The 18,557-nt window shown below is 27.8% G+C and overlaps 1 protein-coding gene across 2 annotated transcripts; it reads left to right on the forward strand.

The window, feature by feature from the left end:
* The first annotated feature begins 280 nt into the window (after positions 1-280).
* On the forward strand, positions 281-15,868 carry LOC136970934 (putative neugrin-like protein DDB_G0288135). 2 transcript variants are annotated; one of them, XR_010880068.1, is made up of 8 exons: positions 281-545; positions 720-885; positions 978-1,046; positions 8,226-8,418; positions 8,504-8,600; positions 13,632-14,085; positions 14,355-15,476; positions 15,544-15,868. XR_010880068.1 is itself a non-coding variant. In XM_067265431.1 (7 exons), exons 1-7 carry the CDS (start codon positions 469-471, stop codon positions 14,796-14,798), a joined length of 1,500 nt encoding a protein of 499 aa, XP_067121532.1. In that variant the 5' UTR covers positions 281-468; the 3' UTR covers positions 14,799-15,500. The 2 variants fall into 2 exon arrangements, 1 of the variants encoding a protein (XP_067121532.1); XM_067265431.1 differs by lacking the exon at positions 15,544-15,868 and having other exon boundaries at positions 14,355-15,500.
* Positions 15,869-18,557: the final 2,689 nt, after the last annotated feature.

Below are 18,557 nucleotides of genomic sequence, written 5' to 3' on the forward strand. Positions count from 1 at the left end.
ACGAATTATCTGATCGGTTAAACGACTCCTAAGAGGGGAGTAACAGCGAAGGAAATAACAACCACAGATTAGAAAAACAGATGGTCAACTTCGAAAAATCACGTGACCAAAGACATGCAGCGCACTATCGGCTGAAACATGGTACTACTATGATTTCGTGATTTATATTTTCCGTTTAACGCGAGTAATGTTATTAGTGTCGATTTCACTTTATCGTGGTGTTAAATTTCCTTTGTTTTTAGCGCTGTGGTTTTTAGTTTAAATTCAACTGCGGCGTGTGCTGAAAAACGGTAATAGTATCTTAATACGCATTGAAATGTAATTTAAATAGCAAGATCGTCGATGATTCGTATAGTGACATTGATGACATGAGGCGATCTCAGCGCCACTAACTTCTGAATCATCACAAGTAGTACTACCGTTGATTTCTATTGTTTATAACGCTGTGGTTTCTAGTTTAATTTAAAAATGAAAAATAGAGTTAAGTGCATAATTTGTGGAAACAATAAATTACCATTATTTACTTTCCCTGAAAATTCAGAAAAGTGAGTAGTAATATTTTTATATGCTAATTAATTTGTTTTGTTTTTCTGGTTTGCTGTTACCATGCTTTTCTAAAATGTTCATTAAAAGATTATTTGCTAAAAGAGACTTAAATATTTATTTTCTGATAAGGTAGAAATTATCAGATGATAAATTTTAAAATAATTTAATTTTAGATGTAACAAATGGCTAGCTGCAATTTTTAAGAATATTAACAGCGATATGTATAATGCCATTTGTTCAAAAAAATGGAAAAAAATTTGTGGAATGCACTTTCAGGGATGGTGTTTTACTTCAACTGAAAGGAAAAGATTAATTCCTGGAGCAATACCATATTCAGAGGTAATTGCTTAAATTATAATTTATATCCACAAAAATATATCATTTAAAATAATTTGGCATGTATTTGAATTAAAAAATGGTTTTTTTTTTAGTTTAATGCAAATGACAATAATCCTGCATTAGCAGAGAATACAGTTGCTGATTCAGTATCTGTATCTGAGGTAGTTTATAATTTCAATTTTTTTTTCATATATATAAGTAATAAAAATTGATAGTTTTACTTATATAGGTGAATATATGTATGTGTGTATATAATTTCAGTTTTTGTTATTTGTATACATATAAATGATGATTATCCATTCATTAGTAATTCATTTCAAATAGAATGACATAGTTCTGTTTCAGAAGTTAGTATTAATTTTGTAACAGTTAATATATTTTTATGATTTTTTAAAAAATTGTTTTTATGTAGTATATGCTATTTCAGATTAATGTAAATAAAAGGCCAATTTGATAGTATTTGTTCTAAAGGTGCTTTTTTACTGCTGGTTTTGTTGTAGATAGGGATAATCTTTTTGAATAAGAAGTTCAACATCACCTTGACATTGGGGGTGACATCCACATAGTAATGAATTTTGTCAAATAGGCATTCAATTTGTTTTTTAAATAATTATGTTCTATTTTAAAGCGTTCCATCGGATTTTACCTGAAGAACTATTCAAAAGTTTGAAAACATTTGTGATAGACTGCTTTTTTCACGAAACACACCAGTAACAGGTTCCAGATATAGTGTTAATCTTTTTGATCCATTTAATTCTAAAACTCTGACAAATGCCAAAGAAATGGCTTAGCGTATTAGCATAACAATGGTGCAGTAACAACTAACAGTAGACATGTTGAAATAGAAACTAGAATGGATAAGATAAATTCATGATATTTGGTATGATCATATAGTAAGTTTATCAGGATAGCTAGCAAAGATGGATGGATTTTAATTATAAATGCATCACTCCTGCTATGGAAAACTAAAAAATAATGGGTTTCAGTTTTTAGTAACAAATAGGTTAAATCAGGATTGTCTTGAATAAGTTTTCTGTTATTAGACACAAAGGGGGATTTTGAGCCAATCCTGATTGTAGGCACTTTATTTCAGCATTTAGAACAACTATTTTACAGAATTTAATAAAACATTGTGATTTCAGTAATTGTGAAAATGACTCAGATATGTTACTGACAGATTTATTTAAAACTCATATATTTTCTCTTCATATTTTCCATTGATGATTCGGGTCATTTGCCTTCGTGTGAAGAAGCTGTTCAGTCTGATTGAACAAAATGCCAGGTACAATTCAAGCTGTGAATGAGATGGTTAGGACCTTGTCATACTATAGAGCATAGCCATAGTAACAAAAATGTCAAATGAACCATAACACTACAAACAACCCTTTGCAAGATCCAGCCCCTGAAATCAGGTTGCTTGAGATCGCAAGTCATATCGCTCTGCTAAGACTATCACATTTAGCTATCTATTCCACGCAACTATCCCAGCTTCAAGTAACCCATTTGACTGTTCATGAGAACTTAATGTTATATAGCAGGCATGGGCAAATGCGGCTCTTTTTGAGTTACATGCGGCTCTTGCTGAAAGTGTTAATGTCTGAAAGTGTGTGTCTGTTTTTTTATTATTATTTTTACAATTTTATTTTTATAATTTTGTGAAAATATAAAAAAAATATTGAATTTTTTAAATAAATTATTAAAAAAATTCAATATTTGTTTTATATTATATTTATATTATATAATAAAATCGCGCGCCTTACCATACTATCCGCCACGACAGTACAGAACTGTGGCTCCGATGCATTTTGCAAAACCATTTTGGCTCCCACTGAACTCTTGCTTGCCCACCCCTATTATATAGTTTTAAGGGTTGTGGGGGATTGCCTCCATCCAGGCACTGAGATGCAAGAGATAGTTAGCACTAAAGACGTGACATGGAGAATAGATAGTATACTGATAAATGTTAAAAACTCACCATTGGTGGTAAATATCTTGCAAAGGGTTGCATGTATAGATATGGTTTCTCTGACTTTTTTGCTCGTATAGATGGTCTACTCATTCAGAGCTTGAATATTACCACTGCCACAACTTATCTTGCTGGATGTTTGGCAAAAAAGTGCTGACAGCCTTAAGTAATTGTACACAATGCTAGTTAGTCTTGACAACAAATGATTTAGAGCAGGTATATCAAACTCATTTAAACAAGGGGCCATTTAATGTGACTGGTAAGATTCATGCAGGCCACATCACATTTACAAATGTTCTTAAAATTATAATTTGAAGTGAGAATGAAGGAATATAGGACAATTAAAACACATTATGTAGTTCAGTGAATTCAACTCAACAATATATGATTGCCATAGTATTGCTTTTATTTAATGTACTGTACATATTCATGAAACTAAAATTAATTGTTTTTTCTGGAAACTTGCCAGTGCTTTCTTCCTCATACTAGTTTTCCAATATCTGGATTTAAAGACAGAACAAACAATCTTCATTACGACAGATAAATGTTTATCAGTTAATCTTGATTTGTAAGCCGTTTTATTTACATACTTCCAAAAAAGCATAAAATTTGTGCAGCAAACTTTTTAATTTCTAGGTATTTTTCACCTAAATAGGAATATATTTTGGAAGTTCCTACTTCTCAATATTTGTTTTTTAAAACCGAATCATTCTGGAAATCAATTAATTTCAGTTGTATTGAATCTGAGTTTTTTCAACTTCAAAGGAAAAAGGTCCAATGAAAAGAGAAAAAATTTCTTGTAACTTTTTGAAATCATCAAAACATTTATCGAATTTGTTTTTGTATACTTCAATTTTATCAACATATTGTGAAAAAGAGCAACTTTGATTTTGTGCTTTTAACTGCACACACACACAGGAAAATACGTCAAAATGTTTTTTTTGCAAATGATTTTTAAACAAAGTTGCAATTGCATAGTACAGTACATGTTCATTATTAATTGATCTTTGCCTTGCAATGTAATATTAAGATTATTCAGATGGTCTGTAATATCTGTTAAAAATGCCACATCTTTTACCCATATTGGATCTTTTATAAATGACATATTTTTGTTGTTTTCATCTTTCATTTCAAGAAATAATAATATTTCCTGTAAAAGCAGATAGCTCTTCAAGACTTTGTGGCAGGACAACCAATGAACTTCTATGTAATAGGGAAGATCTTCAAATTCAGATTCTAAATCTTTAAGAAACGAAGTAAATTGATGATGGTTAAGTACTCTTGATCAAATAAAGTTGGTTGTCTTTGTAACTGTTCTAAGTACTTTATCCATTTTTAATAATCTTAAACAGAAAATTTGTTGATGAATAAGGCAATGGAAAGCCCTGATTTTCGGTTTATTTGGATATTCATGTTGTAATTTTCTCATCAGTCATGACACAAATCCTTTGGTTTCATCCGTCATTGATTTAGCTCCATCAGTTGTTACAAAAACAAGCTTGTTGTGATGAAGCTTACATTTTTATAAAATGCTCCATATGGCATCAAAAATATCTTCATCAGTTGTTGTTCTGTGAAGAGAGATAATTTCCAACAATTCTTCAGTGATCCTCATGTTATTGCAACCACAAAAAAAAAACAACAGCAACTTGTGTAACATCTCTTACATCTATGCTTTCATCAATTGCAATTGAAAAGCATTGGCCTTTGGTAGATATTTCCTGTAGTTGTGAACTGATCATCTGCCATTTCTGTAATTCTGTCGGCCACCGTATTTCTTGATAACAAGATATCTCGAAATGTCTGTACTTTTTTTGGACCGATGAATTTGGCAGCTTTTATCGTACATTCCTTGATTACAGAACCATTGATGAATGATTTTGAATGTTTTGCACTTAATGAATCAGTAACAAGAGCCAGTTATGAAATAAGTTATTTTGCTAATAAATAACTTATTTCATAACTGGCTCTTGTTACTGATTCATTACTTTTCATGAATTTTGTAAACACTCGTTGCTGGCTATTAAGTGAATTCTTTATTGTTTTTAATTTTGTCTTTTCTTATTTTTCCTTTGAAGCATGAAAATTGTTCTTTGTGATTAGTGCTGTAATGTCACTTAATGTTGTATTCTTTAACGACATTAATTGTTTCTTTGCAGATTAAGCACATAATTTTAGTGTTCATTTCCACACGAAAATAGTTCAGCTCCTACCTTTCTTGAAATTTTCTTCCCTCATCATCAATTTTTCATTTTTTATTTAGTGTTGAAAGTAGCATTTTCTGTATAAGTAAGTAAGTTTAAGTTTAAATTTTAAAACTTCAAATAACTGCAACTACATATACAGTAGAGAGTCATTTATCCAAATCAATTGGGGACTGGGGTTGTTTGGATAACTGATTTTTCAGATAACCGATTATGTATGAAAAAAATATATTAACCTGTCCGATGTTGAAATTTTTCTTTGTTGCGTGTCACTTCGTGTTGAATTTTCGTCGATTTTAAGCCTAACGAAAATTTTTATAATAATAATCGAGGCTATTGTATCGTTAAAAATTATTTCTGTATTTTGTACAAACAAAATAAATATATTGAAAAATATAAAAACATAAAAATTATACTTTAGAAGTAAATCTAGTATCAAAAAAGTTCGATTCAGCACGACACAGTCCAACTGGAAAGCGTTCGGATAAACGACTCTCTACTGTACTTATATTTTTTTGAATAAGTTATAAAAGAAAAACACCCACAAATTCAAAAACCGAAACAAATTTTTTGTGAAAAATCGACGAAAACTGAAACTGACAATAACTGAAGTAATGAAAACCAAGGTATTACTGTTGTTTAAGGAATATGGTAATATTCAATGATTAACATATCCATCAAATAATTTAGTAAGTACTTAGAGAAATATTTTACTCCCATACTGAAGACATAAAAACCAAAGAAAAAATTATCTGCCATTTTAATTCTGTTAAAATAGGGGCTGATTGGCTTAATATTCATATTCATAATAAACATAAAGATAAAATAAAAGACATCCTAATGCTTGTAAAAACACATCTTAGAAATATAATAAATCATTATATTAGAGAATTTAATAAAACTTTAATGAGTTCTAAGACTTATAACCAAAGACTAAAGAATGTTAAATATGTAGGTTAACATAAATTTCAGAAGATGATTTTTAATAGTATAAAAGCACCTTCAAATAAAAATGATAAAAATTTCATTTGATTTTGAAAGTATATGCAGAATTGTATGAAATTTATATTTTTATTTAGTAGAACAATAACTGCTAAAATATTTATGATAATGTGAGCCTAATAATGATTTAATAGATATAAATGCATGATTTTTGTATGAAATGTTACATTAAAATTTGAATTGAATATTCGCTGTATATTTTATCATCGTAAAATTTTTCTTGCATTTAATTAATACTGTTAAATATAATACCAAACACCAATTATGTACTAATGAGAAATAATAAAAAAGTATTTAATAATAAATTTTTGTTGTTTGTTTAATTTGACTTAAGCATCTTTAAAAAACAAATTTTTGGATGCTATTTATATTATGTAAATATCAACTAACACAGTTTCATTAATTAATTTGATTTAAATTCAGCTGTGGTGTGTACCAAAAAATGGAAGTACTGTAGTATTTTTTCCACATGCACATTGAAATCTAATTTAAATAACAATGTCATCAATCAATGATTTGTGTTATGATGTCTAATGATAGTGATCTCAGTACCAATAACTTCTGGATCAATAGTCCTGTTGTTGATTGGTCAAGTCGTCGACTTTCTTTAATCTTGGAAATATGGGAGTTGACCATCTATCTCTCTCTAATCTGTTGCAATAGCCAATGTTTTGTTGAGGTTCATTTAGACCAATGATTCTCAAACTTTTTCGATCCACCGCTCCCTTTGTTCCATAAAGTTATACCCAACGCCCCCTGTGTGAGAAAGGATTGGAAATATTCTTAGGAAAACTTTTCTATGAATCTCACACTTTGTGCCCTTACCGTACATTGTTCTCGACATCTGAAAACCATTGAATGCAATGTTTCCTCTTATCCGTTTGACAGAGGAAAGGGAACTTTTACCTTTGATCATCGTTCAGTACCCTGCCTCCAGCGCCCTTCTAGATTTACTCACCGCCCACAAGGGGGCGTTATTGCCCACTTTGAGAAACACTGATTTAGACTGTGTTCAGAATAGATTGTTGTTTTTGCAATGCATTTTAAACCATGGTGCAGTGATGCCACAAATGCCATTCAGTTGTTAATCAACAGTTAATGTATACATTGCCTCTGCAATCAGCTGAATATACAACTCAAGAATGTACAAATTTTAAATTTTACATTCTTGAGTTTCAATTGATTTTGAACAAAAACTTTGCTATTTTCTGTTTAAAGTGCAATGAGAAATCCAAAAATTTAATAAAAAAATGGAGACCCATGACTTCATTTTTGAGATACAGTGCGGTCAAAGTGACAATGTTTATGCTCCCTAACACAATTGAGTACACCCAATGGAATTTAGGAGGGAAAAAATAAAAAACAGCATAATGTATGCCTAATGGAAAATGGGTACCAATAAACAAAACAGGAGAACAAAGCAATTGACACTGAGCAAATGTAGTTTTTGCCATCTTGTGTGATCAGCAACCATTTTCTTCTCCCACTTTCACATGTATGCATACACACATGCATACCCTTACATATTCAGTCACATATCAGCACTTGAATTAGATGGTGTGAAAGATAATTTGTATGTAGTAATACTAATTAAAAAATTTTTACTTACAAAAATGTAATGCTCTGCACTGTATTGCAATAGGACAAAATTATGTTTTGTCCCTCCTATATAACAATATAAACATACATGAAGTCATATATAAGTAAATATTTAGCTTCAAAAATATTATTACATGTATACCTATTTTTACTGGTAAAATAATATCAAGTCAGTATATTTACTAATGCATTTTTAACTGATTACCACCACAAACTGATTTATCAGTAATGCATCCATAGTCATTATTAAGCATCATTAAAATTAACTAATTATTATTAATAACTTGAAATATATTTGTACAGAGAAGAAAAATTTTTATTTCATTTTTCAACTGTAATTAATGTTTATTAGAAAAGTAAAATTAAAAGACATTGTATATTGCAGTTCTCTGTTAAAATTATATTAGGTGTTTACTTCTCAAATATTGAATAATAATTATACAAAATAAGAAAAGAAAATGGTATATATCTATAAATATTTTAACTAAATATTTAATAAGTCTTTTAGAAATGAATAATTTTTGTACCTCTTTTTCAATCATTTTAAATATAATTTTTTAATGTTGTAGGGTAAAATTCGAATACAAATTATGAATGATTCTACTTCAAACAGTTCTTCAGGTTCTCTCAGTAAGTTGCGTCAGTTTCGATTGCAAAAGAAAATGCCCCCAGTTTCTTGCTGTAAGGTAAATATTCCTAGCTCTCAAATAATAGCAGAGAGTAGAAGCCAATGTCAGTCTCTTTCTGCAGGAAAAGATAAAGGTAATAACAATAGTGGTGATAATTTATATATTTATTCTACAAAGCAGTTTTTTGTCTACATTGTAATAAAATTTAAATTATGCAGGTGTGTATCTTGTACCAGATTTTCTTGGAAATAATACAGAAGAGCCTACAGATGAAAATTTTGAAGAAGAAGAAAAACAATTTACAACAGGTCCAGAGTAAGAAAAATATTTTATTTACTTAAACTGGTGTATAGAATAAATAAAAACAGTTCTACCTTGTTTTTTTTAATCAAAAATTTAAAAAATATACAAATTTTTCTATAAAGAATTTGTAATTTTAAAAATTATATATATTCTGTTTTTACATTCCAATCTGTTAATACAGTAGAGCATCGATTATCCGACTTGATTGGGGTTGGTCGGATAACTGATAACTGAAAGGTCGGATAACCGAAAAGTATGAAAAAATGCATTATTAGTATAGTGTATTAGGCCTGGTTTAAATACTAGCAGCTCTTTCATGGTCGAGCCAGTGCTGCCAGCTAAAACATGCAAAAATTTAACAAAAATAATATTAAAGTAGCCAAGACATAACCAAATATTGTAGCACCACATCACTAGCGGACATTTGAATTTGCCGACTAGAACGCGGTCGGTTAACCGATAAGTCGCTTAATCGGGGGTCGGATAATCGATGCTCTACTGTAGTTCAATCCCAAAGATGGCTGCTTAGTCAGCTGAAAATGTTTTATTAATCAAATATTTCTGCTGGAAAGGACTAAACTGTTTTTATATATTTTATTCATTGATTATAGAAATTTTCTGAAAACTCAATTGAATAAAAGATGGTTAAATTTTAATAAAACATTTAAGTAGTCTTGATATCAATTTAAGAAAAATTGATAACTGCTATATATGCACAAGAACAACTCTGGTATGTAGAATCATGATGTGGAGTAATGTGGTAATGAAAAAAAATACACAAAACAATGTTAAATCTTTTGATACCAAATGAACTTTTTCTTATTTTGTTTAAGTTTTCTTATAAGACATTTGAACACAATGAGTGGAACATTTGATATATCTTTATTTGGATACAATGAATGGAACATATTTATTTTGCACTCATTATGTTCAAATTAGTCAACAACTCATCTATACAGACTTCATTTCATAATTTATTCATTCATAATTTAAAATAATCATGCATAATTTTTTTAAATTTATTATTTTAAACATTTATTTAATAATCTAAAATAGGTAATTACAATCTTTTAGAATAGTTTTAAGATTTGAAATTTTAAAACTTTCTTGTACTGTACATGTATGATAAGTATATACATTGTTCATTTTAAAATTGTTGGTTTAAATTTCAAATTTAAATCTATTTAAAATTCATTTCATAATAATTAAAGAGCATTTTAAAGAATTGGAATATTTTTTTAATAGAATTTGAATATAAATAAAAAATAATTTTAAGTTATAAGTAAGTGTAAAAGTATGATTTTATACAAGTGATTATAATTTAAGTAATTCTAGTCAGAGTAGTCTACATCAATTTTTAATATCTAAACTCAATGAACTTAGGACAGGTTCTTTATTAGGGAGGATCAAATGAGAAGATTATTTTCAAGAAATAGACTGAAGAATTTTAAAAGATGCTACAGTAAAGTTAGACTTTGTGGCAATAATAAATGGCTTGCTATTATTAGTAGTGTTTCTATGCATTGTGAGAAACACTTAAATCTTGAACATTTATTTACTACTGACAAGAAGGATAATATATGAAACTAAATAAATAAGTAAATATAAAATTTATATACAGCATCTACTTAAGACCAAAATTTGATTCTTTTCACAGTTCCATGAAAACCTTGCCTTTAAGATAAATATTTTACAGATTTGTTTTGGACATTTAGCATGTCCAAATGTCTCAATTTTTCCTCAAGTAACTTTTTTCATGTTACGTACAGACCTCATTGACTCCTGTTTATTTAAGCTTAACAAAAGTTTTATAGATACTGTTAATTCAAGACATGTTTTACTTAAACCATTTCTTTAATTTTTGGCAATTTTTCTTCTTTATGTAATTTTCCATTGTGAAAATCCTCTGTTCTGAGTTAAAGCATTTTCAGTTATCACACCACTTAATTTACATAACAAAAACAATCTGACAGTACACTCGGGATTCAGTGATGCAAGGTGAAACATTTAGATATTACAAACTTGCAGCTTTCCAAGCTCATTGCTTTACTACTTATGAGTAAACTTCATTTGATCATCCAATAGAATACAGAAAAGAGAATTTCACTCTGAAAAAAAATTAATTTAAATTGTTTTTCAAAGAGAGAGAATGTTTTACTGTGGATGGTATGGAAAATCATTAGAGACCTGGATATTTATTTCTTAAACAAACATACTATTGAAAACAATCCTCATACCGGTACTTTAATATACAATATAACTTCATAAGACTTTTAAATTTCCGGTACTCCATACGAAAATTAACAACCAATTAACTAACGTTTTCGATCGCCTCCGCGATCTTCGTCAAGTTTTATCGACGGTTTTGAAATAGAATGCAAATAGATTTCTTTCAAACATACTATTATCCTTATGACTTTATATTAACCTCATACTGTTACATTTATACAAAAACATAATAAATATTTGTGAATATGAAAGAAGATAATAGGAGTAATGGAGTTTGATATATAGTAAGACCCTGCTTAACAGGGGGGATACATTCCTAGATGACAGTGCGCTAAATGAAACAGCATTAAACAAGATCATTTTAACACACAGTAAATAGGGAAAGAGGAACACACGACCAAAAATAAGTAGATTTTACTTTAATTTTAAGTTATTTTTATGTTAATCTGCATAATAATATATGTTAAATAAAACACAATCATATGCACACACAAATGTAAAATTCATTTTTATGTGATGAAGGTTTTTGCTCTTCTGAAATGCTTGATTTTTTTGCAATGAAGTTGTCTAGTGTCATTTATTGCTTTTTTTTCTTTCCTTAAGCAAATGTCAGTAGCAGGTGATCACATCCAAAACGCCTCGTCTTGCTTTTGCACTCCTTCCAAAATTTGGATCATTTGCTACAATTTGATCAATGATTTTGGTTATCATTACCAAATGTTTACTAAGAAAATCTGTAGAGAAATATTTTGGATTCTTTGTTTTCAGAATCACTATTTTCCAGTTATACATGAGTTCCTTGTTCTGCCAGTTGTTGAAGGTGGTTGTTGGTAAGGCTCTCACCAGAAACCTGCAGTGACTTCTCAATATCCTGCTTGTCTACATCTCCTAGTCCTGATGTATTGATTAGATTGACAATTTAATCAACGATTGTGTCTTCTTGTTGAGAATTCTTGGATATCTCCAGCCATACTTTCTTCCACACTCCGTTCATGCATTTATCAATTAATTCTTGCCAAGCAAAGCCGATATTGCTTATGGCATCCATGATGTTATATTAATAAAAACTTACTCAAAAATCTTTTAAACATGCAGCCAAATTTATTAACTTCAAACGTTTTCGGTTTTGTTAAAAGACCTTTCTCAAGAAAAAAACAAAGTAAAATTCGAAAGTAAAATTTTGATGTTATATTTTTTCTGAAATTGCACTGAACAAACATAGATTTAAGGAAAGTACAGTGCTATGACGAATTGCCACCTTTTGCTGATTGGATCATGTTTGGGAATAATTTATTATTTACGAATCAATGAAATGCTGCGTTAATTTGAATCAGTGTAAATTTTGAGCTTGTTTCTAGGCTTAGAGCAGACTGCATTGTATCGAATTAGTGTTAATCAAGGTAGCATTAAATGAGGTCTTACTGTATTTACTTTGATGAATACATATTTAATGACATTACAACAACTTTTTAACAAGAGGAAAATTGTTGAGAATTAGATTTTAATAATAAAATGTTTATTGAAATTATTTTACAATGTTTATCTAAATTGTTCATCAAAATTCAAGAACAACTTATGATTAGCCTTTATACTTCTTTTTTGGTAATATTTATTGGGAAACATTTAAACCAGGGTTTTCCAATTTTTTTAATGTATCCCCACCCCATTCAAGAAAACTTTTTCTGTCATACATTAACATTACTTACTATATATTATATATCATATTCAATAGCCTTCGACATAATTTTTAAAAGGCATTTTCCTACATTTATTTGAAAGCAAAATATGTAAATCTTGGATAATTCAAAACTCAATAATTTGAACGATTCATCCTTTGAATTTCAAACTAATGAAGATTTTCATAATTTTATTTATTTAAAATATTGTCAATGAGAAATTTAAGACAGAATTAAGACAAATATTGTCTTTGAGACATTGCCAGATTTAATGTATAAAAGTAAAATAAAGAATATTTGTATTTACTTAAATTTTAGTGAGTACTTGAGACAAACTTTTTTACCAGTTTTTCAATATTTATAGAATATTATATATACAACTCAATAAAACTCATTACAGTGGACCCCCGATATAACGCGCATGCTGGGCAGGAAACAACACTCGTGTTATAAGGTGAACCGTGTTATACCGAGCGGCGCGGTGTAACGCAGTTCACCTCTTTACTTTAGCAATAATGTCAAGCTTTTCTTCCACACTGTAAGCTTTTCTTTTACTCACCATGCATACAATAATTAAACACTATTCAAAATACATTCAGGAACTCAATACATATGCAATTAGTCAATAGGCAGTAACAATAAAATGCGCTACTCACTAACTCCGCACGGACCTGTATAAACGTGTTTGAGCTTATCACATCGCAAACATCGCCCGCGCTATAACCGAGTGCATGGTATAGTGAACAGTGCTATAACGAAGGTCCACTGTAATTACAGTTGGCAATTTGCACACATTACCAAACCTACTAATTTGTAATGGAAAGGTGGATACTCTGGATAACTAATCCTCAGATTTATTCTTATAGAATTGACTTTTGTTTACCGGCACATGGATTTATTGCAAATTATTTAGTAGTATTTGGACCATAGAAAAAGTCGGTGTATGTGTTATCCATGTAGGCATGAATCCATACAGTATACAAATTTAAAGGTTACATTTCAGTTGAAGATAATTAGATTGTAATTAGATTGACAATTTAATTAAATTATAAATAGTTTTTAAATAGTAATTAACTCAAATTTGTGAAAAACAAAATTTTGAAATATTTCAGCATACTTATTAAAAAAATTTTTTTAGATCATTTTTGCAAGTTATATATGCAGATGATGATTCTACTAATACTAAATCTGAAGAAACAGATCCATCTTTAATTCCCTCCAGTCAAATAAAGGCAGAAGTTAATGAAAACAATGAAACTGTAGAGCCTAAGAACACTGAATGTGAACTTCCTGTACCATTAGATCAATTGAAACAAGAAGTTGATTTTGAGGAAAGTAGGACTGAAGAAATAGACCAGTTTTTCCCAATTTCCTGTAATGATATTAAAAAAGAATTAGACATTGAAATTGAAGAAAACTATAATATTAATTATGGTGATGATGATGACAATAATAACAATGATGGTAACAATAACAGTAATTCTAATGAACCAGTTAAGAGGAAAAATGAAAATGTATATTATGATGTTTTAAAAGAAAGAGAACGTAGTTTGAAACTCATTATGGACAAATTTCCTTATGCTGATATAATGGTATGTTTAAATTTTTCAATTTAAGTATTTCACTTTATTTAAATTTTTGTCAGTTTAATATTTTAAGTGTATTTGATTTATTATTCCAAAAATATTTCTGAATTTGTTTTAGATGTATTAAAACAAAAAATACTTGAAAATTTCTGTTTGATTAAATTTTAATGCTTAGAAATAAATTATAAATAGAAAGAGAAAAAATATTTGATTGTGTGAAACATTTCTTATTGTATAACATTTAAATAGTTATTATTTAAATACTATTTTTCTAGGAAATGCAAGATATACTTCTGTTTTCTGAATGGAATGTTCAACAAGCAATTGCTTTTGTGCAAGAACATCGCTCTCCATTCATATATGGAAGGAATTCATATAATTCAGATGATATGAAATATAAAAGACGTAGAGTAAATAATTATGTCAATATTGGATTAGATGAAGATTCACATGAAGTGACTAGTGATGGATGGTTGGCAAGAGCAAACAAAGAAACATTAAAAACATATAGTAAAAACATATCTGAAAGAAAAGTTGTTCATTCTAACACTAAGCCTATAGTTTTCTATGGCAGCAAAGAAAGAGCAAGAATCAAAAGACAAGTTGAAAATTTTATTTTAAAACAAAATAACAAGCCAAGCTTAAATGAATATCATTCACAAGACAATAGTAAAAAAGATAATTTATTGCAAGAAATTCAAATCAAAGTAGAAAAATAAATTTTTTCAGTTTTTGAACCATATTCACTTTAAATACAGTCACATTACAATTTTGAATTTTACAAGAAAGAATTTTATGGAAAGCTAAGTTAGTTAATAAAAAGTTTATATGTCAACTGTTTAATAACAATTCTAAAAAATAAGGACGATAAAAATGTTTTATAAGAATGATCATAATTATATAATGTTGAATTTGTAATAACTTATATTAATATAAAATTTATAAGTATTATTAATTGTTGAGAATTGGTTAAATTAATATTAATATGTATCAGAAATTGAAAATTGTATTTTATAAAGATAGAGATATTGTAATTAAGAATTATTGTAAATTTTCATTGTAGGTGTAACATATATACATACATATATAGCACAAACATAAATTATGTATTATACTCGTATTACAGTAAACTGTGTATTTGTGAATATAATTTCTACATTCAATAACAATATAGAATAATACTGTATTGGTCTGAACATTAGTCAATCTTTTTTCTCAGTTTTTAAAGGAGCAAAAAAATTGCTCTTGAGCTGTATTTGAGTCTTGATTTATATTAGAGCTCAATAAACTTTATTCAATTTCAATAACTTTCTGTAGTACACTGTACATATTTTACAGAGTTAACTGATACTAAAATTCAGTGTTGATTGTTTAACTATGTTAACACCAGCCAAGTTGTGACTTACCATGCATAGCTCTCAAGCTATGCATGGTAAGTCACAACTTGCTCCTGAGAAGGCATAGCTCTCAAGCTATGCATGGCTCTCAAGCTATGCATGGGAATTTAATGCTTAGCACAACTGTAAATAATTGATTAGTTAATTGTTTAAAAACAACCAACTAAACTAAGCCAAGTTTTTATTGTATTCAACAGAATCAGTCAGTTTGGTATCTTCTTCAGAAATTTTATTTTGATAACTTTATTTATTCCTTTATTTATTACTACTAATTGAAAGATCATCAAAAATTTGAGAAGATTGATGGAAATTTACTCCAAAATTTATTCTATGTGAAGTATAAATTTATGTTTAATTATAAATTTATGTATTTAATATCAAATGTTTTAGACAGTTATCTTAATGCTACTCTCATTTCTTTCTATAAGAGTTTGTGATAGTCATAAAACTGTATATACTGTACACTTTCCAGAATACATATGAAATATTCAAGGAAGTGTACTGTACCTTCTGGTGTGGTGGGTATGTTGGGCAACCTATGACCCAGTGCATAAGATATTGTTTTGCTTTTGTTCTATAACTTATTAATTTCATTTTTATTGATATTGATAAAATGAAGCAATAAGTTACAATTTGTCATATCTAGTATAGGTATCCAATGCATATATTTTTCTATAAAACCAATCCTTTGAGTACAATTTTCTGATTAATTAGGCACATGATTGAAATATAATCTGTAAAAATTACTAAGAAAGTTATCAAAAATTCATTATGCTGACTGATTCCTAGGGGTTTTTAATTTTAAATATGAATTTTTAAAAAATTATAAAAGAAAAATTTCTAACTAAAGTAATTTAAAAAAACAAGAATTGAATGCAACTCATTTTCGTAATTAATTGCATAGATGAAAAATATAAAAATACAACAAATTCTTGTAAAAGTTAAAAAACACAGTAGAATTATGAAAGATTGTTAATGAAGAAAAAGAATTATAAATGTCTAAGAAATGTTGTGTTACCAACTACTTTGAACAGATATGTTGTTTGTGCTGTTCAAGGAGGCTTAAGACCATGATAGCAATGAAATAGGAAACATAAATGATAATGAAAATGATAAAATATTGTTTTAATAGCTTCCCAAATCTTTTTAATGCAAAATAAGATTAGTGATAAAAGATTGACTTATATTTAGATTTTAATTTTTTTTTTTTTTTGAAAAGTAAGGCTTCCTAAATTGGAAGTTGACTTATATTTGGGCCAATATGGTAAATTTGGATGTAGTCAGAAAATGAGTATATAAACATTTTAAAATAAAAAATGAACCTATTTAAAATTTATATACAGATCCACAATTATCTTAATTTTCACACAGAAATTTTTAGTTTTGTTAAGTTTAAATATTTATTTTTTAACATATAATGATGAAATGATTTTATTTTTAATTATATTTTTAGGCTACATCAAAATTATAAAAACATTTCAGTTTATAATTTTAAAATTCAGCTTCAGAATTTAGCTTAGAATGATGCTAAACATTTATTTTTAGGGTATTTTCTTTATTAATCAAATTTGACTACATACAGAAGTTAGAACTGATTCTTCTCAGGAATGGTTATTAATTCACAATATAATTTTTTTTTTAAATCAGATAATGATTTTAATAATAATTACTGAGTTTTATAGTGTAGTCAGTGTTGTGGATTTTACTATTATAAATAAAATTTCATTTGTTTGCAATGTGAATTGCTAAGCTCAGCAGAAGAAACTCAAAATATGGCTGATTTATTTAAAAATAAAGAATTTAAATAAATTTCAAGTACAAAAAATAAAAAGTTTCCAAACTTTTGAAGATGAAATTAAAGAATAATAAACAATAAGTAATGATATTTATTATCAAGTATATATATATTTTGTATTGTGCTATAGTTAGTATTTGTTAAGTGAAATAGTTCCACATAGGCTTTGTAAACAGAATAAATAGCTCTGATACTATTAGTAAATTAAACATTTTTAATTTTTAAATCAAATCACTTTTATGTATTAATTGCTCAGTGTAAGTAATTAATTTGAATTTAAATGTAAAGAATAAAGATTAACATATTTCAAAAAGTGTTTAATTTTTATAATTCACTTAAAACAATTGTAGCCCATGTATATATTCAAGTTAAGTGTTACTTATGCATATCATCAATTAAAAGAAATGATAATTTATATTTTTAATCTTTATTCTCAAGAGTATTTTTATGTTTTTTCAAAGAATATTATAAGTTTGTTACTATTCAACTGTGTGTGATGGTATAGATTAAATAATTGTAATTGAATAAACAGATGAGATTTCTTTCATTTCCTCTGAAGAAAGATTAGCTTATGGAATCTATATGTTGTCAATATTGTAAAAGTTTTGTAAATAGTAGTACTGTATGCAATTTTTCATGTATTGAAAATGTCATAAGATTGTCTGAATGAATTTAACAATAGATTTTATAGTTTATAGCTGTAATAAATTTTCTATGTGATTTATTGCAAGATGTCTAATCAGTGTACAGCATATAAACATTATAAAGTACAAAATTCATCACAACAATCATGTTTAAATAATTTAAAATTTTCATAATTATACGAATTTAATGCTATAGTATACTGTATAAATAAAAGAAGTCTATGTAAACTTTTATTTAAATGTGCTATTTTATTTTGTGATAAACAATAATAACTATTTATCACAAATAATAAAATATTTAAATTATCATGTATATTTTATAATTGTGATTTTTCTTATTTAATTATGTATATGTATACATTATATAGTAATAAGAAAATCACAAAAATAATTGCATAGCAATTAAGGAATGCAACTCACAAGAAGTTATATTCCTTATAATGCTATACAATCTTGATCACAATTTAAACAATTATGCAAATATCAAATCAGACTATTAATTCAATTGCCTCTATGCCCTTATTTTATACTATTTTTGTTATATTATTGTCTACTTAGGACTTAGCATATTATTAGGAGTTATATTGGTGTTTTTGTTTCTACAAAAAGAGGTTGTCTTATTCAGAAAGACAATCTTTATTT

Source organism: Centruroides vittatus, unplaced genomic scaffold (assembly GCF_030686945.1).
Source record: "Centruroides vittatus isolate TY-2023 unplaced genomic scaffold, ASM3068694v2 contig_1050, whole genome shotgun sequence".
Lineage (NCBI taxonomy): Eukaryota > Metazoa > Arthropoda > Arachnida > Scorpiones > Buthidae > Centruroides > Centruroides vittatus.

Bases quoted from the DNA above. Each gene is read 5' to 3' on its own strand.
- LOC136970934 (XM_067265431.1), top strand. From the start codon at position 469: ATGAAAAATAGAGTTAAGTGCATAATTTGTGGAAACAATAAATTACCA. The intron at 886-977 runs GTAATTGCTTAA...TTTTTTTTTTAG, and splicing joins GAGCAATACCATATTCAGAG to TTTAATGCAAATGACAATAA. The intron at 1,047-8,225 runs GTAGTTTATAAT...TTAATGTTGTAG, and splicing joins ATTCAGTATCTGTATCTGAG to GGTAAAATTCGAATACAAAT.